Source organism: Amphiprion ocellaris, chromosome 14, assembly GCF_022539595.1.
Source record: "Amphiprion ocellaris isolate individual 3 ecotype Okinawa chromosome 14, ASM2253959v1, whole genome shotgun sequence".
Classification (NCBI taxonomy): Eukaryota; Metazoa; Chordata; class Actinopteri; family Pomacentridae; genus Amphiprion; species Amphiprion ocellaris.
In genome coordinates this window covers 29,288,034-29,314,727 of record NC_072779.1, presented here as the reverse complement: position 1 = coordinate 29,314,727, position 26,694 = coordinate 29,288,034, and the positions used below count along the sequence as shown (strand labels likewise).

Genomic DNA, 26,694 nt, shown 5'->3' with positions numbered 1-26,694 from the left:
AACAATGCTCTTTTATGCAGACAGAAGGGGTTGTAAGTAATCAAGAAAAGTTGGGACACCTGTAGTAGCACCAACTTTCAAGGCTTGATCAACCCCATTGCTGCAGAACAGCTTTCAGTTGTAAACCCTTTCTTGTTCCCCTTAAAAAGGCCTTTTTGTGTAATTCTGAAATGTACATATTTTCCGTTTTGGGTAATCTGAGTTTTTTTTTTTTTTTTTTAAAAACTCTGGCAGTACACCACTTACTTTTGTACCATGTCAATCTATTCACTGGGCTTGAACTACTTAAATTTCAATTTAAAAAAATGGAAAAATTGTGGCGCTCTAAAACTTTGACCGGTAATGTATATATATATATATATATATATATATATATATATATATATATATATATACATATATATATTTGTATGTCTTCAAAGTTGTGGATGGGAAAACCTCCATTTCTTGCATCAAATAAAACTACAAAAACGGAAGGGTTAGTTCTACTCAGCTGATTTATTGTGCAGGTTAAATGATTTTTCTCAACTAGTTATCTAGTTTGAAAAGGTAGAAAAGAAATGCATAGCTTCAACACACTATGCAAAAACATATGCATCCTTTTTGAAATTCTCACTGCAACTTTTTCAACTCCAGAATATATCTTACAAAAAAAAGGTACATTGGTTAATTTGCCTTTCTTCTCTTTACAATACAATTACATGTTGGACTCTATGCGTCCTCCAGGACTCATTTGTGGTTGTTTTAAGTTCCTGACAGAAAATATAATCCACTGCAGCTCTGTTCTCTCCTCTGAAAACTGAAATCCCTTAAGTCTCGGAGAGTTTACTGTTACAAAATCAACCGAAGGCGTTCTACCGATGACAGAATCTGTCCATTAACGGGAGTCAATCTGGACAACCGTCAACACCAGTGCAGTGATGTGATCCAGCTGACGTACGGCGGCCCCGGAATAATTCCAAATATTCAATTTCACGAATGTCTTGTAAATGTTAACATACTGGAACCTTGTATGTTTGGGGAGGCTGCTTTCCAAATGTCTGGGACTAAAACTAATCAAATCACCTCGCTTCCACTTTCAGCAATAAAAAACACATGTGCCATGAGTAGTGGAGGCGGAAATGAAACTAACTAGTATTTTACACACAAAAAAACAACAACTGGTAAGTCTTTGTCCGCTGGGTTTGGAGTCCTCAAACAATCAAACAGTCTGCTTGTTCAAAGTGAAAATGTGCGTGAAGCGACTATGGCTGGTTGGGGGGGCTGGCGGCCGTGGCCTCGTCGTTGCTGCTGTCCACCTCCTGCTCCATGGGGCTGTCCTCCTCCAGCTGCTGGCTGGTGTAGTTGGTGATCTCCAGGAAGCCGCTGGGCTCCACCACCACGTTGGACTGGCTGGAGTCCGGCAGGATGGAGTACTGAGGGATCACCTGCATGAGCCAAAGACATTCGAACCTCAGTCAGGTCAGTTTCCAGTTGAGCTAATCACAAATGTCTGAGCTTAAAACACTGCAGGACGTAAAATCTTGTGTGTCTAACTGCAGGTGATTGAGATTTCAAGTTCAATTAATCTGTTCTTCATCATAGTGATGCGTTAGGAGACACTTTTTGGTAATTTTATCATTGCTGACAAATTTTCAGCTTAGATTTAACCTTTTAAACCAGCGCTCTCTAACCTTTTTTGCACAACAGACCGGTTTCAAGCAAAACAATTTTCCACGGACCGGTCATCGTGCACATAAATAAAAAATGTGTCCTAAACAAATAAAATTTGTTTTTATTGCTGAATATTTTCTGTTCTAGCATCAAGCCTCTCCTTCTTTCCAGAGAAGCTCTCCAGAGACGATCTAGCCATTTTTCAAAATAAAACACCCCGCAGACTCCACCAGAAACAAAATAAAAAGCAAAACATTTTTATTCTGTCTGTGTGGCCTGGTACCGGTCCGCGGCCCGGTGTTTGGGGACCGCTGCTTTAGATCCCTAAACCAGCTGGCAGTTTCAAAAGACATGTTAACTTCAATCAAAACAGAAAATAAAATCACCAAATGAATCTTTTTATCAGCAAAATCATGTGTGGCTTTTGGTTTCTTTTGGAAGATGAACAAAACTAAGCAGAAAATCTAAATATTACATTAAAAAAATCCCTTTGTTCTATTTATCTTATTTAAAAAATGTGCCAAAAATGAACCGTTTGCTGCATCCCCATTCTGTAAAAAAGAAAAATTGAGCTCTATGTGGTGCAGCTGTAAAGATATTAGTGACTCACCTGTGACCAACAGTCATGTAACAAAAACTCAGGGACTTTTCCACTAAACTGCAGGCTTTGTTTACGCAGAGCAGGAGACAGAAACAAATTAAACATTTAAATAGTTAAATATCTCTAGCATGTGGAACATTCATTGTTTCAAGTACTGGAATATAGGCCCACAATGAGTAAAAATGTGACAGGAGCAGAAAATGTCTACTTGAGGTTCAGAAGGTTACTGCACAGTTGTAGCATTTTTTGGTTAATATGCTATTAAAGAGCTAAATGAGAGGATTGATGCCACTCCAAGAAACGGTTTCAGCTTCAGTAAAAACACAACCTGCTCTTTTTAGATTTACATGTTTGCACAAATGCTATAAATATTGTTAATTAATGAGCTTTAGAGTTCATGTTAGACATATTTTGGTATCTCTGGGCAGATAAAAGCTTTATGATGAGCTAAACTGCTCTCTTATCGTGAGAGTGCGGACATGTGGTGATCAAGTCTTATGATCTAACTCTCAGCAAAAAACAAATAGGCTAACGTCCAACAAAAAGCTTCATTTTAGACTTTAAGAGACACCATTAGGAGCAATCTCAGCCACTTTGTAGCCAAATGAGGCTTTAAGGAGCCTAAATACCACCACACTGCTGTTAATCATTTATCCACAGCAGCTTTAATTGTCTAAAGATGATTCTCTCTAAAAGCGTCTCTTCTGTTTATGTTGTATGTGAACTGTTTAATGGACTCAACCATCTGATGAGAGGATAACTTCTATTTCAAGGTTTGTTTAACCATTGTCAAGACATGTAGCTTAAGTTTACTCTTAAGAAAATGTATGTTTATATCATCCAGGCCCTTTAAAACTAAAACATCACTCCAAGTAAACCTTGTATTAGTCGGACTTCTAACATTAGAAACATGCAGTAAAAAGTTCTTCATTTGCAAGTAAAATGATGAGCTGCATTTGTTGGCCACGTGTGTTCCCTCATTTTAATGTCGACTGGGTTATATTAACTAGACTAAAGCATGAAGAGCAGTCTTTGTTAAACTGTTTCCAGGCTGCACATGTTGCCTAAAGAAGCTGGACAGTGGTGATGATGGAGAGGCGCTCTGGGTTTAGTTGTGTCAGATCTAGAACTGAAAACAAACTGTTTTGAATGAATGTAGGAACATTTCAAGTGATGATTTAAATAATGTCAAAGCACATTAATATTCACTGTCCATTTACATAAACTGCCAGTAACATTGTATTTGTTTAATTTGGAAACCTTATCTTCTGTTGTTAGTGTGGTTTGATTTATTAGCATCACAGTCAAGATTATAAATCAATGACTGACTTATACTATGTTTTAATAAAGATGTCAGTCTGTAGCAGATGCTCTGACAGGCTGAGGCTGTGTGATTTATTACCAACACTGTGCTGTAATAAAATGTTTACCTCGATGACCTCCAGGTCCTCTTTGCTCCTCTGCGCTGTGAGGCCCTGCATGCAGCTGAACTGCTGGGGCTTTGTGTGGGAGTGGTGCATGGCGGCTCCGGAGCTGCTGATGAACTGGCCCGAGTCCAGCGTTCCCGACACCGCCTGCACCTCCAGCGCTTTCCCCAGAGGGCCGCAGTCGCTGGAAGAATCCACCACCATGGGCTCTGTGCTCGGATCGATCTCCGCCTCCATCATGGAGATCTTCAGGATGTCCGACACCGAGGACTTCTCCCCCGACGGCCCGGAGCTGGACTCGGGGATCAGTTTGGCTGCGGCTTCACCGCTGCTGAACACCGGTGTCGAGTGGTGGGAGCCGCCGAAGGTGATCTTGGTGACAGTGGCGCTCTGTGTGATGATTGGCTGCTGTGTGGAAGGGAAAAAATGAGAAATAAATCTTTTGTGGAAGCATCAGAAACGCTCGTTTTGTTCTCAGCTGCTGGATAGTGTCGGAAAAACTGTAGAAGACCAGGAGAGACCAAATAAAGAAGCTTGCACTGTAGCCTACAAGCAGGAACTGATAAGAAACACAAACTGCAGTCCGTTTTCAGGTGGATCAATATGTAACATGAAAGGGAAGCATACAACTATACAAACAGGGACAAATATATCTTGTGAAAAGTGAAATTAATTATGAGATGCCAACTATTGGGGCTGCGCAGTGGCTTGGTGGTTAGCACTTTGGCCTTGCAGCTAGAAGATCCACGGCTTGCATCCCCATCTTCCCGGGATCTTTCTGCATGGAGTTTGCATGTTCTCCCTGTGCATGCGTGGGTTTTCTCCGGGTACTCCGGCTTCCTCCCACAATCCAAAAATATGCTGAGGTTAATTGATTATTCTAAATTGTCCATAGGTGTGAATGTGAGAGTGATTGTTTGTCTCTATATGTAGCCCTGTGACAGACTGGTGACCTGTCCAAGGTGTCCCCTGCCTTCACCTGAGTCAGCTGGGATAGACTCCAGCCCCCTCGCGACCCTAACGAGGATTAAGTGGTGTATAGATAATGGATGGATGGATGCTATTTATTATTGAAACTGCCGTAATTTAATTTGTGCTTACATTTTGCTTGTGCCTGTGTTTAGATGTAGAGCTGTAGAGTAAGCATTTACAAAAGTACTCTGAATTTTCACCTATAGATAACATTCATACACATGATATTAATAAAATGAATTGACATTTTAGTGCTAAGACAACATCTGAAAAGCATTAATTGACTTTTTATAAATGTTTGGAAATACTGAAATAGGAGCTTTGCACCTAATATCTTAATAAAATACATCTAGTGTGAAATGCAGAATATAAGCTCTTAGATAAATACTACATATCCGCTACCACAGGCAGTCTGACAGCACAGCTTTTTGTTTAAAAGAACGATAGAACAGTCGATAGTGGAAAGGTGAAGGAAGCAAACATTGCATAATTTAAGTTCACACAGTAACAACAAAGCTATCTGTATGAGCTGCCAATGCTTTGGCAACTAATCTGTGGAGATGTAGCTGCTGAATGAAGGGAACACACCTTGTTTATGGATCATGTGAAGGTATGTTTTCAGGCTCTTTAATTTGCTGCAGCTAACAGACAAGACGTGTGTTTATGTTTGAGAGTCTGCAGTGTGGCTCTAGCTACACCACTTTTAAATCTACAGAGATGGATATCTGCCATTTTTCCAGTCATTACAATCTAAATTGAGTTTCTGACATTTCCTCGAGGGAGAATGCAAGATGAGTGATGTACAGAGCAGATGTGGACGCTGCAGCAGATAAAAACAATCTGACTTCAGTTCTGTTCCTGCTGTTGTGATTATTTACATGGCAGCGGCATGGAATACCTCAAGCGAAAACACAACAAATTATCGTTTTTTAAAGCTTTAAATATTATTGTTAATTAACTTCTTTAGTGTATTAAAAGTCAAAAACAACAATAAAGAAACTCCACATGACTGCCTTGTTTTGTTTTGCTTAACCAGCGTTTAGAATTCAGTCACCACTACAGATAAGAGGAGGGCAGCAGCTCCAGATGGCATTAATTGGACCATAAATGAATTTCCTGTTGCTCATCAGTCTGCTGCTGGTTTGAGGTAGACGTCACAAGGGATTTATTGTATTTAAGGTAGGTAGGAAAACCCCAGTATCGTACCACATGCTGATTACGTCAGCAAATTAAGCGTAACTCTGTCGGCTGCTTCAGGATTTACCGGTGCACAGGTAGAAACTGCTCACCTGGCTGGAGGCCATCTTCTCGGTGCTGACGGGGTGATGCGCCTGCAGCGGAGGAGGGTGGGACATAGATGTGTGCAGGGGTCTGTGGAGGGACGTGGGGGCCTGCTGGAGCTTCGGCAACTGCGGCGTCACCAGGGGTTTGGTTGGCGTTCCCGAAGTCGTGACCTTCAACCCCGGCTGCACCGGTGCCGGCAGGGGTCTGTCTTTGGGGCTCTGGGTTAAGGCCTGGGGTTTGGGCTGAGTCTGCTCTCGTAGTTTGGGGATTTTCTTCGTCAGAGGGGGAGTGGAGGAGAAGGCGGAGGAGGAGGAGGGGGAAGGCTGGCTGATCTGAGGTTTGCTCTGGAGCTGTGGCGGCGGCGGTGGAGGAGGCTGCTGCTGCTGCTGGGTGGAGGTGGAGGTATGTCGGCTCTGCTCGGCCTCCACCTGGCTCGAAGGCGGCGGCTGAGCAGAGTGGACGATTTGCTTTGCGGGTTCTGAAGCCGGCTGGCTGGAGCGGTAGAACAAACCCGTCTGGGGGTCCAAGGTATCGCCTTCCAGCTCACCCACCTCCAGCACCGTCTCAGTTTTACTGTCAGAGGGCTGAAAGACAACAAATATGGATGTTATCACTAAACTCATCCACATGGAGCTAAATGGAGCCCTGAAGTTTTGAGCAATACAGAATGTTTTTTTTATGTCATTTGAACTTTTAAAGACACAGAAATTACTTTATATGTTTAATCTCATCATGCCTGGATTACTTAAACAGCTCAACATGAACTGAAAATCTATTTATGGACTTCCGACTGCCAGAATTTTAAACAAAACTACAAACTGTGCTCGCATTACTCCTGTTTCAGCCTCTTCACACTGACTCCTTACATGTTTAGGGGTAAATTTCAAGAATTCACTTTTGTCTTTTGCTGAGAACTAAAGGGGACAGAACGTTTCCAGCTCTGGAACCAACTGTCTGAGGAAATCATGTCGGCTGATTCAATGAAGTCTCTTTTTAAAACAAACTCTTATCAGCTGATTTAACTTGACTTTTTATTTCCTTTGAACTGTCTTTTATTTCATATAATAATATTGTTGCCTTTTCTACTTTTCCAACGCTGTATTGGATTTCATCTGTGTTTTAAGACCTGCTGATTTTCTGACTTCTCTGATCTGTTTTGCTGCCGTGTGAAGTACTTTTTGACTTGGATTTCGAAAAACTGATCTATAATTAAAACAGAATACTGTTGATATTTTGCACGGAGACGAGTATAATAATATAACATGACAATCTCATGGCATTAAGGTGAAACACGAGGAGTTAAAGTAATCAAAGGGACCATTTTCTTGAGTCTGAAATACTGAACGCAATGACAGTAATGTATCAGAATAATGAAGGAAAAAGCACTGAAAAGACAGAATTTTTTCAGTTAAATATATGCAATGTGGCTGTGGTAAAGCCAGTATACTCTGTAGATTTCTGCCAATCGATCACAAGTTTTTTTATGTAGCGGCAATTCACAGTCTAAGTCGCTTTCAAGATTTTACAATAATATATTACAGACAGAAACCCAGCAAATCCAACAAATACTCCTTGAGCTATCATATTCAAACATGAATAAAGAAGAAAAGAAAAACAATATTTGCTAAATAAACAGGAACTATGGCACCAAACAATGACTGGAAGTCTGAAAAAAAATCAGATACTATCATCAATCGACAAGTAATTTCACCCAAATTCCCAGAAAACATTTTCTCCAGCGGTAAATCCACAGACCTCTCCGTGAACCGTTTCCACTAAAAGTACTGAAGAAACTGTTCCTGTGGAAGTGTTTTCTGTGGACTAACCAGAGCGGCTTGAGAAAGGCCAATGCATATTAAATTCCATTTACCGTCTTGTCGGAGACCAGTGGAGGTAAATGGGAAAACAAAAGACAAAAAACAACAAAAAATTACAGATACAACTCAGTTACTGAAGAAAAGATCATTCACAAAGACACAGAATACAACAATTACATCAGCATGTAAGATTAAGCAGTTTGATTTCTAATTATCCTAATGAATTAAAAAATCGAAAGTAAATTAAAAGCACGAACAGGCGGCATAAAGGTGAGAGAAAAAAAATGACCTGAAGCAGCAAATAAATCCTATAAGACAGATGAAGTTTGTTCCAACTTTTTTGAAATTGTAGAGACAAAGAAAACTGGCACATAGCAGATATGAAGATCTACACAGGACCAGAACCTGTTTCAACAGTTAAAATGAACTGAACCTTCCGGATTTAGGCTACAACCACTGAAGTGATTCATGTAAGAGACAGTGGTCAGCTCTGTATGGAAATCTCAAAACAAATCTGCATAAAAAGTTAAGTACAAAATTACAAAATGTAGCAGAAGTGAAGAAACTGTTCCTATGAAAGTGTTTTCTGTGGATTACCCAGAGTGGCTTGTGGTACTCATAAATAAATGAAAAGGAATTTCCATTCACTGCCACTGTATTGTCAGAGACCACTGGAGGTAAATCAGATGTTTTTTGTGTGTTCATTTATGTAGTTATTTTTGCTTCATTTAATGGATTTGAAGAATCATTTTAGGTGAAGTGGCCCTGCAAGCTTCAATCTTACATTCAATCTTACTACTGTTAAATGAATTACTTCTATTCAGAGTAAGTGATACAAGAGTAGTATTCCTACATTATAATATATGGATGCTGTTTGGTTTGTGTACACAGTTACTGCTCTAGATCTACTGTTTCTTTCATTTATTGAGTAGTGTAATTTATAAAACTGCATACAATAAAAGCCAACCACCGTATTTTCTGAGATCAAAGTCCTTTTTCTCACCACGTGTGAAGCTACAGAGGAGACGGCCACCGGTTTGGTTACCACGGTAACCTGGCTGCTGGCTTTATAAGGCTTGACCAGCTGCTGTGTGGAGGACATGACCACGTCGTCATCCTCCGAGGACGCTGCCACTCTGCCCGCTTTACCTGCAGGAGGGAAATCCCAGCCAGGCGGTCACATGACAGAACTTACATGCGCACTCATTGCCTCTTTACACCAACATGTAAAAAAATAAATAAAAAAAATAAAGAGAACCGTGTTTCACTGTGTGCCAATTTGAGGTTTTAGTTTGTTCTACTGAAACTATCAGCTGGGAAGCGTACAGTGTTTCAGGCAGCCTGGAGGTCAGTACCTGCAGAGACGAACTCGGTGCTGGGTTCGGCCTCTGAGGTGGAGGGTCGGGGCGACTCTGGGCTCGGCTTCTTCTCCTGAGCCAGCTGGATGGGCACGGCCATCTGACTGAGGTCGATGGTGTGCTGCCTCGGTTTGGACTCTCCCTTCTCCTTTACTGTCGGGAAGAACAATGCTGCAAGTCATTCAGGAATTCAGACGTTTCTCATTTATAACCGCTCATACTGACAAATCAAATCCATTTGTTTTTCCAATTTCTCCAATCCAATTTTCATGGAAGATCAGAAATGACACAAGGACCAAGTGATTAGATTTTGGCAGTGATGCAGCTTTTAGTCTGGATGAACGGATTTGTTAAAGATTTCTGTATCACTCTGAGAAAGCGTCACGGCGTCACTGTAACTATGACAACAAGTGAACACTACGCCAGCTGCCTGCTGATGATCACGATTGCAATCCTACTGCAAATCCACCGCTGCGGACTTATCGGGACTTAACCGTCAGAAATCATACAGCGACCGAGCAGCCTTGGAGCAGTGGAATATTGCTTTTAGAATCGGTCCCTGTTTCGGTCACAGTGCACATTAGGACACACGTTCAGGCAATTCGACAGAGGCTGCTAGCAAGTAAACATGAATGTAAACAATGCAGTTTTCAAACTTTATTCTCGACATTTCAGAAGTAAACGGAGGATGATCTATTCAACATATTCATTAAAGACCTCAGAGATACATACACTACCAGTCATAAGTTTGGACACACCTATTCATTCAATGCTTTTCATTTATTTGTATTATTTTCTACATTGTAGATTAGGCCTGCCACAAACGACGCGTCGACGAATCGCCTGAGCACGATACGTCATCAAAAGCGGAAGTGAGCGCGCAATGCAACAGAAATCACCGTCCGAGTGGAGGGCGGAACACGCATGGACATCCGCGCCGTATCGTGCATATATAGTATATGCACGATGCGGCGCGGATGTCCGCGCTGTATCGTAAACGCGGATGTCCACGCTGTATTGTGCGTATATAATATATGCATATACTATATATGCACGATACAGCGCGGATGTCCATGCGTGTTCCGCGCTCCACTCGGACGGTGATTGCGGTTGGATTCCTCCACGGTTGCATTGCGCGCTCACTTCCGCTTTTGATGACGTATCGTGCTCAGGCGATTAGTCGACGAGTCGTTTGTGGCAGCCCTATTGTAGATTAATACTGAAGATGAACACTTTTTTGTTTACAACATAATTCCATATGTATTCTTTTATAGTTTTGATGCTTTCTAGATTAATACAATCTACAATGTAGAAAATAATTAAATGCAAACCATTGAGTGAGAATGTGTGTCCAAACTTTTGACTGGTAGTGTACATGTAGTGCATTTTAGACCTTACATGTAAAGATAACTTTAGTTTCTTTGTGAGAAAACTCGACAATAGGGTTCCATAACACTAGATTATTGCTGAAACTGGGGTAGATTTTAGGTTGGACACAGGAGAAACGTCCCCTTTGACGTTTAGAACATGTGCATTATGTATGTTGACTCAGCAGAAATGTTACTTCTATAGGAGAGTATATGATTTTATTATTTTTTTAAATTGATTCCCACAATTTTGTTTTTCCTTTACACTTCCACCATAAATTGATGTAGAGAATGAAGAAATTGATGTTTTAAAATTCAAAAGAATGCTGGAAATTAAGTGTTTGATGCTCAAAATGTTCTGGTGGAGCCTAACAGACCCTCTACTTAATGTGTCCCCTTAATGTTCAAACAAAACCAGCACCCATGTTTGACAATATCTGATATCCTAATATATTCATATAATCATCTATGAATATATTTTGGCCAAAGAGGATTTACACAATTTTTTTAACCTAATTGTGGAGAGCATAAAGCCTCTCCTGATGTGGAATTAACATGATATCCCACTGGTGAAGGAGCACGTTTTTCAATTCACTTATTTTATTGGATATCAGTTGAAAAAAAAAAAAAACAACCAACAATCTAGAAAAATGTTGCCAAAATAAACATGGAGGAGGTTTCAATGCACAGCAACTTAAATATAAGCGGATCAGAAATCAGGGAGATTTCATACTAAAATATGATGATATATACTTAAAAACAGTGGAAACTGATCAGTGCTTGTCTTTAATATGAGCCTGTTTTAAATAATAGGTTGGTTTATAGTTAAGGTTGACTCTTTGAGAATTCAAACTAAACAACAACACTGGGAGTTACGTGTGTTAATAAGTGATTCTGCTGAACAGCTCAGGTTTCCTCCACTAAATAGCAACAATCTCAGATGGGAATTTACAATCACGGGCAGACAGACATCTGTGGCTGTTTGTTTTTAGACTCCACCAAAGTGTAAAAACTGTCCACCCCTTTGGATATTCCAGGGAAGTCTTTATCTTTGCCGGCACACTCATCAACCCTGTTCCGCAGGTTTGTAGTCCAATGAGCTTATTGTGAAAGCAAAGCCTCGAGCTAAAACATAATCGCTGTGGTCACCAGCAGTTCCTGTAAGGCCATGATTGTTTGTTTGATAATAGGTTTTCAATGTAAGCTTAAATCAGCTCTCAGAGCGAAAGCGAACGGACAAAAAGCAGGTGGTGAGGCTCATTTTAATGTTTTTGATGATGTGGAAATAGATGGGTGTTTTCCAGCTGTTATTTGCATGTGATCTTTCAGGGGACCTGTCAGCTCTGCTGCAGTCAGCATGTGTACATGTGATAATGGAGATCCCATTCCCCCTTCTCTTCTCTGTGGAATAAAGCCTCACCTGTCGTCTGCTGGAGCTCCAGCAACGCTTTGATGGTTGAGGTGGCCGACTGGGATTCCCCTGCAGACACCTCCTGGTAGATGATTGTCGGGCCGGACTCCACGGAAACCTCCTGCTCGGTCCAATCCTGCTCTCTGGAGGAGACCACGTGCACTACAGGCTGCGGATCTGAGGACCAACACCGACAACTGGGGTCATTTTTTTAAAGAAACCTCATAAATAACCACCAGGATGGGCGTATTTTCACATTAAAGTCAAACTGTCTTTAAATATCGTGCCCCCTTACAGCTAATTAATGAAAATCTCACGTATCCCCAGAATGTGACTTTCAATTTTGAGCTCAAAACACGGCAAAGATGTCCATCAACTGGACTTCTCTTGTAGACTTTTCTACAAGAGAAGTCCAGTTGATTTCTGCTGAAGCTCCTAGGCTTACCTTTACCTCAAATACTGACAACCTACATAAAATAATGTACTGCAAAGACAGTTACGTCAGCATTGGCCCTCAAACTAAGAAACAAATATGATAAAATGAGTATAATGTCCCTTTAAAAGTCAAGATAAATACAGCGGCAGCAGGCCAGGATGCACTTGGTGGTTCGACAGGTGGAAATATGAAGTTTTCAGGTCAATCAAAGGCTTCATGACTGAGGGACAGATTAAAGTGGAGCCCACATTTATCAGACTACAGATAACACGAACACATCAGTACAAGCTGTTTATCAAGCTTCTGGTTTAAATCTTGCTAAAAAAAAAAAAAACTGCTGCTGTCCTCGCCCTGTTCAGGAAGAAGACTCTGTGAGGGGGAAAAAAATTTGCTAAATCTGTAACATTAATCTTTCTCTTCTAAATCTTCTGTTTCAATTCTCAAGAGGTGAAACGTCTTCAAGAACCTACAAGAGACGTCCAGTTGAGTTCTACTGAAGCTCCAACGATTACTATGGGTCTTCATATTCTCATAGCGTCTATTTTACACCTCCACGTTTTAAGACAATAAAAATAGATTTTTAACCATATGGGACCTTGAGTGCTTCCAGGGCAACAACTGATGTTTCTGACCTTCTCATCTCATCACTACAGTAAAGTGAAGCGTACCTTGACTGGTGCCATGCGAGGCCTCGCTGGCTAAGCTGCTGGCCTCCGTGATGTTGCCGGCCTCGTCCTTCGAGGACCCGTCCTGACCTGAAGTCTGGATCTGACCCATCTCTGCAGACCGGGTCACCTGCTGCAGCGTCTCAGTGACCAGTTGCCTGGTCTGCTCGCTCACCACCGCCGTCTGGAAGACCGGCTTCGGCTTGATGAGAACCTGGAAGGAAACCAGAGGAGCGTTTGGTGACTCGGACAGCTGTGGTTTCCAGACTGTTTGACTGGCATCGTGATCCAGATGCTGCGTTTTGAACTTTGCAGAATGTTATTTGACAGTATCAGCAATAAAAACACATAGCCACATGATTGATTTTACACAAAACACAGTCATTATGTAATTGTCAAGGATTATTCATCAACTTTTATTCAGACTTGGAGATGCAATGAGGAATAAAGTAGAGCAAAGACACAAAAAAAGAAAACTAAGAAAAACTACAAAGACAAATATTTCCATCATAAAATCATAAAGAATACATAAGACAATTTGAATCAACTGAAACTTAAGCATCTGGAAGTAAGAAAGGCAAACTTTAGCTTCCTGTATTTAGTGGTCTTGTTGTTTGTTTGCCGTAAAATCATCGTCAAAATAATTAGCAGGCGTCGGGCATTTCAATTATTTACTCATTAGTTTCTGAGCTTTCCATTTGGACTTCTTTGTTCAGTTGCTAACTAGTTTTCACACATTTTCAAAAGCAGCAGGTGACTGTTAACAGCTGAAACTTAAGTTTTGTACATTCCATCTTAATTGTATTCACTGTAAATCTGAAATATCGTGTCTGTCTGTCCTGTAAGGAGATCACTACAATTGTACATCAATAAAGGCTTTTTTGGGTGTTTTTCCTTCCCCAACTCTAGGGTTTAAGAACAGAGGATGCAGATATTTTAAAGCTGCTTGAGGCAAATTTTTGATTTGTGATACTGAGGTATTAAAATGAAGCTGACAAATGGACGACATTATCAAGTTTCTGAGTCATGAATGTTGACAGTTACTGTTTGGTTTATAAGACGGCAGAAAATTGGCTACAAATGTTGATCAGTGTTTTGCAGAGACCAACAAGACCAGATGACATTTTATCCACAACCCAAAGATGTTAAGTTTACTGTCACAGAAGAAGAAAGAAACTGGAAAACACTCAAATTTAACAAGTTGTTGTCAGAGAATTTATTTATTTTTCTTACAAAATTCTTCAAATTGGTTACTTTGTTTCAAACAGCTGGCGATCAATGCAACAGTTGACCATTAGTTGATTAATTATTGCAGCTCTACTGTTGCATGTTCAGTAAACAGGTCACCAATGAAAACAAGGCATGCTTCGGATTAATTCATCTATGAGAGATACTGTTGTAGTAGTAGTAGTTAATTAGTTTGGTAGACAGGAGTCATTCATGTCACTGGAAACTGTTTTTCTGCAATGCTCCAACTGATTTAAAAAAATGTGAGGTGATTTTTCAGAAAGTCTCTTTCAGTTTCAGCAGATCTAGTTTGCGGTTCCACTGTAACTGAACTGTAGCTCATCACCGTGGGCGTCTCATACTTTACTATGTGTATTTTTGCGTAGCTGAGTCACTGACCTCAGCTTCCCCTTAATGACTGAAACAGAAACTGAATTCAGGCTAAAGTTAGAACTCCAGTGATGCATGTGATTGTGAAACTATGACATACTGTTTGTGAATGGTACCTGAAGAAGTCAGCACAATCCCATTAGAGTGATTAAAATATTAGATATTAATTCTGATCTTCCTAAATGCACACAGTTTAGCTGATATTTTCATATAATTCTCACTGTTTGAAGTCAGTGAGGTACTGAGCAGCAAAAACACCTGGAAACAAGCAGGATGGAATTTACCCTCTCACAATATATTTTGACATTTGCGTTCTAAATTCAAATTCCCCCAACAGAGTTGCATGCCAATATTACAATATGAGGAAGATTTGGGTATTTATTTTGACCATCACTTTTTACTAGGTGTTTCCTCTTTAACCACTGCAGACACTTTCACATCCTACAACACATTATTCAGCATTTTCCAGAAAAATTTGAGAATTTCTACAGAATTTTGTTTCACCAAGATGTTAAAAATGGACACTAAAAAAAAATCCCCTGGAACCGAAAACCATCTGCAGCGGGGGCTGGTTTCATAGGAACCGCTCAGTATGAATACAAACTCATTATGACAGGAGAAAGCGATGGGGATCGATTAGACATGTTAATACACCGGACTGATCCTCTCTCTATGTTGGGGATAATTTATAATTACAAGTAATTAAAGAAGTTGCTGGTGCTTTTGTTCATTGTGTGAAAAGATGCACAGCTTCCTTGCTTTGGAGATGCTCGAGTGGATTCTGCTGCAGGTGTTAAATACACTCAGAAGATTCTGATGTTTTTGGATAAATATTGGTGCTGAAATGTGGAAAAAGCCTTATCTTAATAACTTCACACAACTAGAAGTATGGTTGTTTGATCGTATTTAGCCATTAATGTGACTGGATGCAGTTTATACTAGTGCCATGTTGAAAGCAGAAACGTTACCAGGTCCAATCTAGTTTTTTTCGATAAAAGTGACTGGTATGCTTATTCAGACGTGCAGACGTGTTTACTTGCCATCAGATTAACAGAAAGGACTTCATGTCTGAAAGTGGCTTAAGGAGCTGGTAAACATAGTAGAGCAGCTACAAACCTATTTTCTCTCAGGAGCTGGTGGATCCCAGACAAGAGTGAATACAGAACACAGAACCTCCAAATATATACTAATATGGCTCGGTGTAAGCTGGACAGGCAAGCGTTTGTGTATAATACATTGTATCAACTTCACTCACTGATAATATGTCAGTGTTGCTCCGGCTGAAATAATCACGTAATGCAAGTTTAATATTAAAGGTCAGACACATGATCATGTTCCACTGTAGTCTGCAGCTGTCTGATGATACCAGACAGACAGTAACACTACTGTCAGTCAGTTTCATTAAAGGCTCATTCCTCTCCTTGTATGGAGGAAATGAAGGGAGGAAGAGGAAAGATAAGTGATAAAGCACCACTGTATATTTGTCAGCCTTTAGAAATGGGAATTTTTGTTTTCTGTATGCGTTGTCACATGTCTATTCTAATTACCAGCTCTCACTTCTCTGGAAAATATCCAGAGGACGTGTCACATTATAGTGACTGATGCATAACTCTGAGGAAACTAACTAAGACGATTATGATAAACAATTTGTTCCCATTTTCAAAGGAGAAGAAGCTTTTTGTCTTCTTTACTTACATAAAATAACCTTGTGGTTTCTTGTCAGTCTGTAGGTCATATGAAAATCCACTTGATGTTTGTAAATAGTCATATGATAACCTCTATGGCCTGTGGTTAACCAGGATCTAATGATAACATTTATAACGTGTTAATGATGAAACAGCACTACAGGAGGAAACCTACCTGCGTCTTTCCCTGCTGGCCGTAGACGATCTTGGTGGGGATGATCTTGGTAGCAGTGGACTGAGACCCACTCATGCCTTTGGGCTGTGTGACGATCATCTTGGTGATGGGTCTGGAGGCGGTGATGATGGCCGGTTTGGTTCCCTGGACCGCCTGCAGGCTCTTCTCACCCTGCAGTGCACACAGCACACACTTTACTACAGAACGTCACAGATTTCAGTCGATAATATTATCACAATATTATTATTATTATTATATTTATTATCAGCATTCAGCAGCTAAGAGGAAACTGTATAAGCTCAGCTGGAAGGACCTTAATAAATGAATCTCCACTAAACAGACAAATGTAGAGATCTAAGCACCACCAATATGGGAAAAGCAGTTTACTAGATTAGAAGATGTCGTTTTTATCTTTAATTTTATATATTTGGTGCCTACAGACACTTAAAAAACACATAACTACACATGTGGACAAAATTGTTTGTACCCCTCGGTTCATGAAAGAAAAACCCAAAACGGTCACAGAAATAATTTGAATCTGACAAAAGTAATAATAAATAAAAATTCTATGAAAATTAACCAATGAAAATCAGGCATTGCTTTTGGTTCAACAGAATTATTTTTAAAAATAAACTCATGAAACAGGCCTGGACAAAAATGATGGTACCCCCAGAAAAGACTGAAAATAATGTGACCATAGGGACATGTTCCATCAAGGTGTGTCCTCTAATTAGCATCACAGGTGTCTACAAACTTGTAATCAGTCAGTCGGCCTATTTATAGGGTTACAGTAGTCACTGTGCTGTTTGGTGACATGGTGTGTACCACACTAAACATGGACCAGAGGAAGCCAAGGAGGGAGTTGTCTCAGGAGATTAGAAATAAAACTATAGACAAGCATGTTAAAGGTAAAGGCTATAAGACCATCTCCAAGCAGCTTGATGTTCCTGTGACTACAGTTGCACATATTATTCAGAAATTTAAGCTCCATGGGACTGTAGCCAACCTCCCTGGATGTGGCCACAGGAGGAAAATTGATGACAAATAGAAGAGACGGATAATATGAATGGTAACAAAAGAGCCCAGAACAACCTCTAAAGACATTAAAGGTGAACTCCAAGGTCAAGGTACATCAGTGTCAGATCACACCATCCGTCATTGTTTGAGCCAAAGTGGACTTCATTGTGAGACGAACAAGGAGGACACCATTGTTGAAAACAAATCATAAAAAAGCCAGACTGGAATTTGCCAAACTGCATGTTGACAAGCCACAAAGCTTCTGGGAGAATGTCCTATGGACAGACGAGACAAAACTGGAACTTTTTGGCACATCAGCTCTCTATGTTCACAGACGCAAAAATGAAGCATATGAAGAAAAGAACACTGTCCCTACTGTGAAACATGGAGGAGGTTCTGTTATGTTCTGGGGCTGCTTTGCTGCATCTGGTACAGGGTGTCTTGAATCTGTGCAGGGTTCAATGAAATCTCATGACTATCAAGGTATTCTAGAGAGAAATGTGCTGCCCAGTGTCAGAAAACTTGGTCTCAGTCGCAGGTCATGGGTCTTGCAACAGGATAATAACCCAAAACAAACAGCTAGAAATACCCAAGAATGGCTAAGAGGAAAACATTGGACTATTCTGAAGTGGCCTTCTATGAGCCCTGATCTAAATCCTATTGAACATCTGTGGAAGGAGCTGAAACATGCTGTCTGGAGAAGGAACCCTTCAAACCTGAGACAACTGGAGCAGTCTGCTGATGAGGAGTGGACCAGAATACCTGCTGAGAGGTGCAGAAGTCTCACTGACAGTTACACAAATGGTTTGATTGCAGTGATTGCCTCAAAAGATTGTGCAACAAAATATTAAGTTAAGGGTACCATCATTTTTGTCCAGGCCTGTTTCTGTGACCATAGTGGGTTTTTCTTTCATTAACCGAGGGGTACCAACAATCCTGTCCACGTGTGTAGTTAGCAGTTAGCTGCTGACAGGCTGCTAGCTGGTGTTTGCAGACTGCAATAAGGATTGTGTGATTGCACTGAAGCTCTAAATGCTCATGAAAAGTAAACAGCACTGTTACCAACACGCTACTGGGAAATGTAGCAAAATTAGTTATTACTTGGTAACTAACTACATATATATAGGTAACATGTAAACAATAAAAAAAATGTGTTCACATTAATGTGTTGCATCTTTTTTACCTTTCTGCCCTTTTTGGATTTCATACACTGAATTGTGTTTTTTTATTGGTCTTCTTTCAAATCCTGATGTTTTTATGACTGTCATTGTGAAGCACTAGGATTTTCATCACACTACCACATTTACCACATCTTAGGGAACTGAATTTGAAGTCTTCAAGTGTACAGTTTAAAAACTTGTGACTGTCAACCCCAGTGGAAGCATAGAAAAGTCAAAACAGCAACACTTGCTGCTCCTCCCACCTTTGTTCAATGATTGACATAATGAATCTTGAAATTATCAAATCTGCATATGCTGTACTGTAATAGCTTTCAGTATAAATCAGGGCTGGGAAAGTGAAACAACAGCGCTGACATGCCCTTGAACAACAAAATAACCCTCCCAGCTGTTGCAGTGAAAATGTTCTGGGGCTGACAGTCTGTGTTTCGACTGGACAGATTGTGATTACAGTTCCTGAAAAAAAGAGCTTCTCAGCCAAATTACTCTGATTAAAAAAAGATCAAAATGTTGAAAACATTAGTGTGAAGTGTTGAAATCCAATAGACTGAACATTCTGAACACAAACACAAGTGTAAACATCCTGCTGCGACTCCAGAACGTCACTGATTACAGCATTAAAGAAGCAGGATATCACTCGTTATCAGTCAATGCCTGTTTCCCTTTTTTATACAAAGCTAAGGTAATTGCTACAGATATATGAGTGGTATCAACCTTCTCATTTAACTTTCAGCAGGAAATTGAACAATTTCTTTAGAAAAAGTGGGATCGACTGACCCCGGCGTTTAAAAGCGTCGTGACCACGTTCTTGCCAGGCAGTCCCTGGATGGTCGCTCCTTTGCCTGTGGTTTTCTGCACCACAATGACGTTGGGTTTGGAGGTCATGGGGATGGTGGTGATCTTGGTCGTTGTGCCTGCAGCAGAGAAAAGACAACACGTGATGTCGGCTGACGGAAGGACGTGTTTTGTCGGGCTCCCGCTCCCACATTACTATTAGTCGCAGCGAGACAAACTCCTTGTCCTGCCGTGACAGACTTTTGACAGATTTTTATTTTTGTACAAAGCTACACCTTCTGATGAAAAGACTTTGAGCGTAAACCACCTTGTAAAGAACATTCAGACTTGGACGGAGCCGCCGGTCAGAGGCTAACCGCAGCTAACTGCTAACGGACAGTGGCTATCAGCAGCGGCTAGCTAGCTGCGGTGGCTCAATCACGTCGGTGTGTTACAGTGTTTGGATGCTAACAGCAGCAGATTAGGGCTCTATAGCACCACCGAAACAAACCTAGTTCACTGTTTAGTTCTTTCGGAAGCCAGGGACATGGCGGACACAGCCAGGGACTCTCCACCGGACACCACTTCCTTGTCCGCCCCCCACACCTCTGATCTAGATGCAGCCAACACAACCATCATCCGCCTGAAGGCAGACATCCGTCGTCTAACCGAGGAGCTAAAAATCAAATCAGATATACTCACCTCCTACATGAACGTCGCCTGCAAGCAGTCCCGCTACCTCGCTTCAGTCCAGTCCTCCCTCCACGACACCCTCCCGTGGGTCCCCGTCAGCCCTCGGCCCTCGTCCTGCTCAACTCCAAACCGACATCCATCCTGGTCCGAGGTTGTCATTCGTGGCAGAAGCAGCTGCAACGACCACACCGTCTCCCCGGCCCGACCAAATCTCATCAGCTTTGCGGCTCTGTCCCTACCGGCCAAGCCCCGGCCCGCCAACCCGGCGGCGACGCTGATCGGCGGCGACGCCTCCTCTTCCTCCAACCTGCCAGCTGCCGGAGCCTCTACGGCTCCCATCCGAACAGCCGACGGACCGCCAAAGGCTCTGGACCCCCCGACGTCCAACGCTGCGGATCGGCCGGCCTCCTCATCGGGGGTGGCTACCTCCCGGTCGCCGCTGGACGCCGGCGCACAGACCACCTCCGCGCAAACGTGCGGTGGCCCCCGGGCTCAGCCTGGCTCCACCTGCAGGGTCTCCCCTCCGCGGGCGACCGGCAGCACTCGGTCCTCCTCCGGAGAGCAACAAACCCAGCGGTCCCAAACCCGGATATCCTCCGCAACCTCCCGACGACGTCTGCTGCGGGACGCGGTTCGCCGCCACTCCGCCGGGTCCGTCGGCAAAGATTTGGACCATCATAGCAGCTGTCTACAACGCGAGTTTGTAGACTCCTCATCGCTGCGTTTCCATCGCTCCACCATCACCTCCCCCCTTACCGACACCGAGCCACAGGGACAGCTGGCACCCGCGGCGGCTCCTCTGCACACCAGCCCCGACGCAACCTCAGCTGGAAGCCCTCCACTCCACCTCTCCCGTAAGTTCACAACCTCCCGTCCACCACTTGCCCCACTCTTCGCCCCCACTACGCTCATCATTGGCGACAGTATCATGAGAGGCATCAGGTTCTTTAACGCTATCACACTGTCATTCCCCGGTGCTACAGCTGCAGATATCGCTGTTAAAATTCCTTCCGTTCTCCGCTCACTCCCCTCCTCTGTACACCGCATTATCCTTCACGTCGGCTGCAACGACACAGCGCGCCCCCAGTCTGAGCAGACAAAACGTGATTTTCAATATCTGACGGACTTACTGAAAGACTGCGGAAAGTCTATTTTTATTAGCGGGCCCCTACCAATGGTGAACAACAATTCTGAGCGCTTCAGCAGACTGCTCAGCCTGAACACCTGGATTAGCTCGTTCTGCTGTGCCAGCAGAATTAACTTTATTGACAATTTTAACTGTTTCTGGAACAGGCCAGAATATTTTAACAGTGATGGCATTCATCCAAACAGGTCCGGCAGATCACTTTTAGTCTCAAATATCCAATACACCGTCCACACTTCAGACTGACTAGTGCCAGTGTTTACATCCATCTCTTCTTCACGCTCCACTGAACCGCCTCCCAGCTACAGCGCCCCCCTCTGTCCCCACCTGGAACTCCCCCCATCTTCCCCTCCAGCACACCCACTGCCTCCCCCCTCTGGCTCCCCCTGCCCGTCACCCCCGGCTCTACCAGAATTCAACTAGCTGCCAAATCCCCACCATCATCAGCTTCAGACAACCTCGGCAGCCCTCCCTCAGAAACTGCCATTTTGCTAACCTTCGCCCACTTCCACGGACCTCACAGCCTTGTCCCCAGAAGCCCTCCCCTAATCACACATCCACACTTCACCTGAACTTTGCCCTCTTCAACACCCGCTCCGTCACCAGCAAAGGCCCCATTCTACAATTATTCATCCTGGACAATAAACTGGACTTCCTCTGTCTAACCGAAACATGGCACAAACCACTGGACTTCTACCCACTCAACCAAGCCACTCCCTCCGGATACACGTACCTCAACTCACCCCGCCCAGAAGGTCGAGGAGGCGGCATCGCAGTCATCCACAAACAGGTCTTCACAACCATCCCACTTTCCATCCCTGCCTCCCCCTCCTTTGAACACCTTGTTTTTAAATTACCCGGTCCCACCCCAATGGTCACTGCTATCATTTACCGCCCACCTAAACCAAACCCCTCATTTCTCCCTGACTTTTCCCACTTTGCCACCCAGCTATTAGCTACATCTCCATCAGTCCTCATCCTTGGTGACTTCAACTTTCACATGGACAACCTTCACAGTAAATCTGCCTCTGACTTCCTAGACCTCCTACAATCACTCAACCTCACCCAGCATGTCAATTTCCCCACCCACAACCATGGACACATCCTCGATCTGGTTTGCTCCTCTGGTCTTACAGTCCTAAATATCTCCAGCTGTCATCTCTCCATCTCTGACCACCTAGCAATAACTATGGACATCAGCCTCCCCACCCCCCTGCCCAAGGAAAAACGGACAATCTTTTTTAGAAACACTAGATCACTCTCCCCCTCTGTATTCTCCGCCTCACTGACCACTGCATTGTCCATCTCCCCTCCCCCATCAATCAATAACCCCACTGACCTCATCAACCACTATAATCATACTCTCTCTTCCTGTCTTGATCAGCTTGCTCCCCTCAAATCCAAATTAGTCACTTTCTCCCACTCTGCTCCATGGTACACCCCCGAACTCCACCGCATGAAAGCCCATAAACGACAGCTGGAACGTCTTGTCAAGAAAACAAATCTGACAGTTCACCGTCAAGCCTACTCCGACTTCCTCCAACAATACAAAGACGCCCTGAAATCTGCACGGTCCACTTTCTACTCTGACCTGATCAATACCAGCTCCAACAACCCCAAGTCCCTCTTCTCAACTGTCAATAAACTCCTTGCCCCCCCGGACACCGTCTCAAACTCGTTCACCACTGACAAGTGCAACCTATTCCTCTCTTTTTTCCATAACAAAATCATCTCCATCCACAGCAGCCTTGTCACCTCTCCCACCTCACTTGATCCCCCCTCTCCTCCACCAAACCCTCTGAACTTTCCCCCCCTGGCCCACTTCTCGCCCGTTTCCCCCCTGGACCTGCCCAAATTCATCACTGGAACTAAAAACTCCACATCCTGCCTGGACCCCATCCCCACTGACCTCCTCAAAAACTGCCTCCCTGTTATCTCCCCCCTCATCTCTAACATCATCAACACTTCCCTCAGTACTGGCTGTGTCCCCTCACCCCTCAAGCTCGCCTCTGTCACCCCCATCCTCAAAAAACCTGGTTTGGATCCAACCTCCCCTCACAACTTCCGGCCCATCTCCAACCTCCCCTTCTTATCCAAAACATTAGAACGTGTCGTCGCTGCCCAGTTGAAAACTCATCTCACCTCCAACAACCTGTATGAAACCTTTCAATCCGGATTCCGCTCTCATCACAGCACTGAAACTGCTCTCCTCAAGGTCACCAACGATCTCCTCCTCTCCTCAGACTCTGGACAAGTCACCATCCTCATTCTTCTCGACCTCTCTGCAGCATTTGACACAATCAATCACTCCATCCTCCTGTCCCGCCTTCAATCCTCCATTAACATCACCGGCACCGCCCTCACCTGGTTCACATCATATCTCACAAATCGACAACAATTCATCAAGGTCAACAACTGCACATCCGCCACCGCCCCCCTGTCCCATGGTGTCCCTCAAGGATCAGTCCTTGGCCCCCTCCTCTTTATCCTGTACCTCCTCCCCCTCGGCAACATCATCCGCCGCCACAACCTACACTTCCATTGCTACGCCGACGATATCCAACTCTACATCTCCACCAACACCACCGCCACCACCACCCTCCCCTCTCTCTCCAGCTGCTTGGCCGACATTAAATCCTGGATGAGGAAAAATTTTCTCCTGCTAAACTGCGACAAGACTGATCTCATCTTTATTGGACCTAAATCACTCACACCATTTCCCCACCCCCCCATTACCATTGATAACACCACCCTATCTCCTTCTGCTCACATCCGCAACCTCGGTGTGATATTTGACAGCAACCTCACTTTTGAACCCCACATTAATCAGATCACCAAAACTGCCTATTTCCATCTCCGCAACATCGCCCGTCTCCGCCCCTTCCTCTCCTTCTCAGCCGCTGAAACCCTCATTCATGCCTTCGTCACTTCCCGCCTTGACTACTGCAATAGCATTCTCTTCGGCTCCACCTCCAAAGTTCTCAATAAACTTCAACTCATTCAAAACTCTGCTGCCCGACTCCTCACCCGAACCTGTTCTCACGACCATATCACCCCCGTCCTGCAGAACCTCCATTGGCTCCCCATTTCACACCGCATCCAGTACAAACTGCTTCTCCTCACCTTCAAGTCCATCCATAATCTTGCCCCCTCTTACCTTACCGATTTGCTCCTCCCCTACACCCCCCCCAGGAATCTCCGCTCCTCCCACACAAACCTCCTTTCCATCCCGCACAGGACCAGCCGGCGACATTGGGGGGACAGAGCCTTCGCCATTGCCGCCCCCACACTCTGGAACTCACTCCCCCATGCCCTCCGTGACTGCACCAACCTCACCACATTTAAATCCCTTTTAAAGACTCACCTTTTTAGATCTGCTTTCCTTAAGTGATTCTGTATTTTATCTTGAACTTGTTTTACTATCTATTGATTTTAATTAACAGTTTTGTTTTATCTTATTGTATTTTATGTACAGCGTCTTTGAGTTTTTGGAAAAGCGCTTTATAAATAAAATTTATTATTATTATTATAACATTCTATTAGAAACTGTAAAAACAGATGCAGAAAACCCTGCTGCAGGACGCCACCGACTCACCAGACACGATGTTGCTGCTGATGATCTTCCCACCCAGAGTAGCCAGAGACTTGGGCACCACGGTGATGATGCTGCCGCTGGTGGTCTTGACGTAGGTAGTCCCGCCACTGGAGGCTGATATTCTGGCGCCGATGCTGGGACTAACAGTGGGTCTGGTATAGGTGGCCTGTGTAGCTGTGCACAAAAACACAGAGTTAATAACAGGCCTGGTATCAAACCTCCCTACTTCTGTCTGCAGCATCTAATATTAATCGGCTATAAAAAGTCAGATTTTTAATTTTGTATTTGATCACACAGTCATATAATGCAACACTTTAAAGATGGATTTTGTTCTGCAATCGTGATTCTGACCTGTGGGCTGAGTGACCAGCTTGGTGGTCATGATGGCTCCGTTGCTACTGACGACCATGATGGGAGACGAGCTGCTGCTGGACAGAGCCACAGATGAAGGTTTGGGCAGGATTTTACTCGGCTGCACCTGCTGAGTGATTATCTTCACTCCTGCACAAACACAACACATTTAGTCAACACAAACACATGCTGCAGCACTGAGTCATTATTCTACAACAACTTCTCATTAACAGATTATCTATTGTGTTGATAATGCTTTTAAAATGCAGTCAAATTATATGAGAAAAAGAAAGGAAAAAGAAAAGAACGACGTCAAATTGATAGAAGGAAGACTTGGCAAAGAAAAAGATAATGAAAGAAAGAGAGATAAACAGAATAGAAAAGAAAAATGAAGAAAAAATACAAAATGTGATAAAGGCAGAGATAACAAGAAATAGAGAGATGAAAGAAAGACAGAAAGATATGCATGTATACAGTACATGAAGAAAGAGATAAAGACAGAAAGAAAAAGATAAAAATAGAGATAAAGTCAAAGAAAGAAACATACATACAGTACATACAGCATATTAAGAAACAGATAAAAAAAAGATGAGACATAAAGAAAGAGATTAAAGAAAGAAGGAAGGAAGGAGATAAAGATAGAAAGACAGAGAGAAAGAAATAGATGAATAGTGATGGACTCTGCTGACCGGACTCCTGTTTGATCTGGATGGTGGGTTTGGTTCCTGGTGATGTGCTGGTGCTTTGACTCTGACCGACTCCGGCTCCTAAAGGTGAACTCTGCTGCAGCTGTTTGGGTGACTGCTGTTTGGGGAACTGAGCCAGGATCTGGGTGGGTGAACCCACCAGGGTTTTAGGAGACGGAAGTCTGGCCGAAGCCACCTTCACTCCGGCTGAAGCTGCAACAGTGAACAGAGACGGTCAGAGACGCTGCTGTGATTGTAGCACCGCTGGCTGCTCAAACACAGACATTAGGTGGTTAAAATTACACAGAAAGTGCAAGTTAGTTTAAGTCTATTTATACTAATGAGCAGCAAATCTAAAAGAAAGTGTCAGTCAGATTATTTGTACTTGTCGTTTAGGGTGAAACCAACCATTATTCTGCTTGTGGACAGTATAGGGTATAGATCTCAGGTAGTCAATGCTAAAAGTGCTACTGAGCTGAAATAAATAGTCACTTAATAATCAAGTAGTTTACTTGAAGAGTATAATTACCAGCTATATAAGGAATTAGAATCTGATGGTCCCAAATGTGAGAATTTGCTGCTTTTTATATACACAGCTTCCCTTTTTGAATCCGTTTAGTCAGAATTGCTGTTGGACTTATTTTAAAATACAAATGAGGAGTTTGTTTTTATCAGAAGTTTAGTATTATTATTTAAAAACTATATAATTATATATTGCTTTCTCTGCTGCCCTCCAGTGGACAGAAATATCAGCAACAGCAGCTTTAAGGTTGCAGCAAAAGACAAGA

The 26,694-nt window shown here is 42.9% G+C and overlaps 1 protein-coding gene across 2 annotated transcripts in view; it reads right to left on the bottom strand.

The window, feature by feature from the left end:
* Nucleotides 1-479: 479 nt before the first annotated feature.
* emsy (EMSY transcriptional repressor, BRCA2 interacting) overlaps nucleotides 480-26,694 on the bottom strand; it is a 37,465-nt gene continuing 11,250 nt past the window's right edge. Inside the window, exons 9-20 of one of the 2 annotated variants that reach the window (XM_055017330.1) lie at nucleotides 25,910-26,119; nucleotides 25,221-25,370; nucleotides 24,870-25,043; nucleotides 19,441-19,577; nucleotides 16,469-16,639; nucleotides 12,995-13,205; nucleotides 11,900-12,067; nucleotides 9,110-9,265; nucleotides 8,758-8,903; nucleotides 5,943-6,521; nucleotides 3,685-4,089; nucleotides 480-1,427 (exon numbers count right to left, since the gene is read on the bottom strand). In XM_055017330.1, coding sequence (XP_054873305.1) covers nucleotides 1,245-1,427; nucleotides 3,685-4,089; nucleotides 5,943-6,521; nucleotides 8,758-8,903; nucleotides 9,110-9,265; nucleotides 11,900-12,067; nucleotides 12,995-13,205; nucleotides 16,469-16,639; nucleotides 19,441-19,577; nucleotides 24,870-25,043; nucleotides 25,221-25,370; nucleotides 25,910-26,119 — 2,690 coding nt within the window. In that variant the 3' untranslated portion in view covers nucleotides 480-1,244. The remainder of the gene's footprint in view (nucleotides 1,428-3,684; nucleotides 4,090-5,942; nucleotides 6,522-8,757; nucleotides 8,904-9,109; nucleotides 9,266-11,899; nucleotides 12,068-12,994; nucleotides 13,206-16,468; nucleotides 16,640-19,440; nucleotides 19,578-24,869; nucleotides 25,044-25,220; nucleotides 25,371-25,909; nucleotides 26,120-26,694) is intronic. The other variant, XM_055017331.1, reaches the window with a different exon arrangement.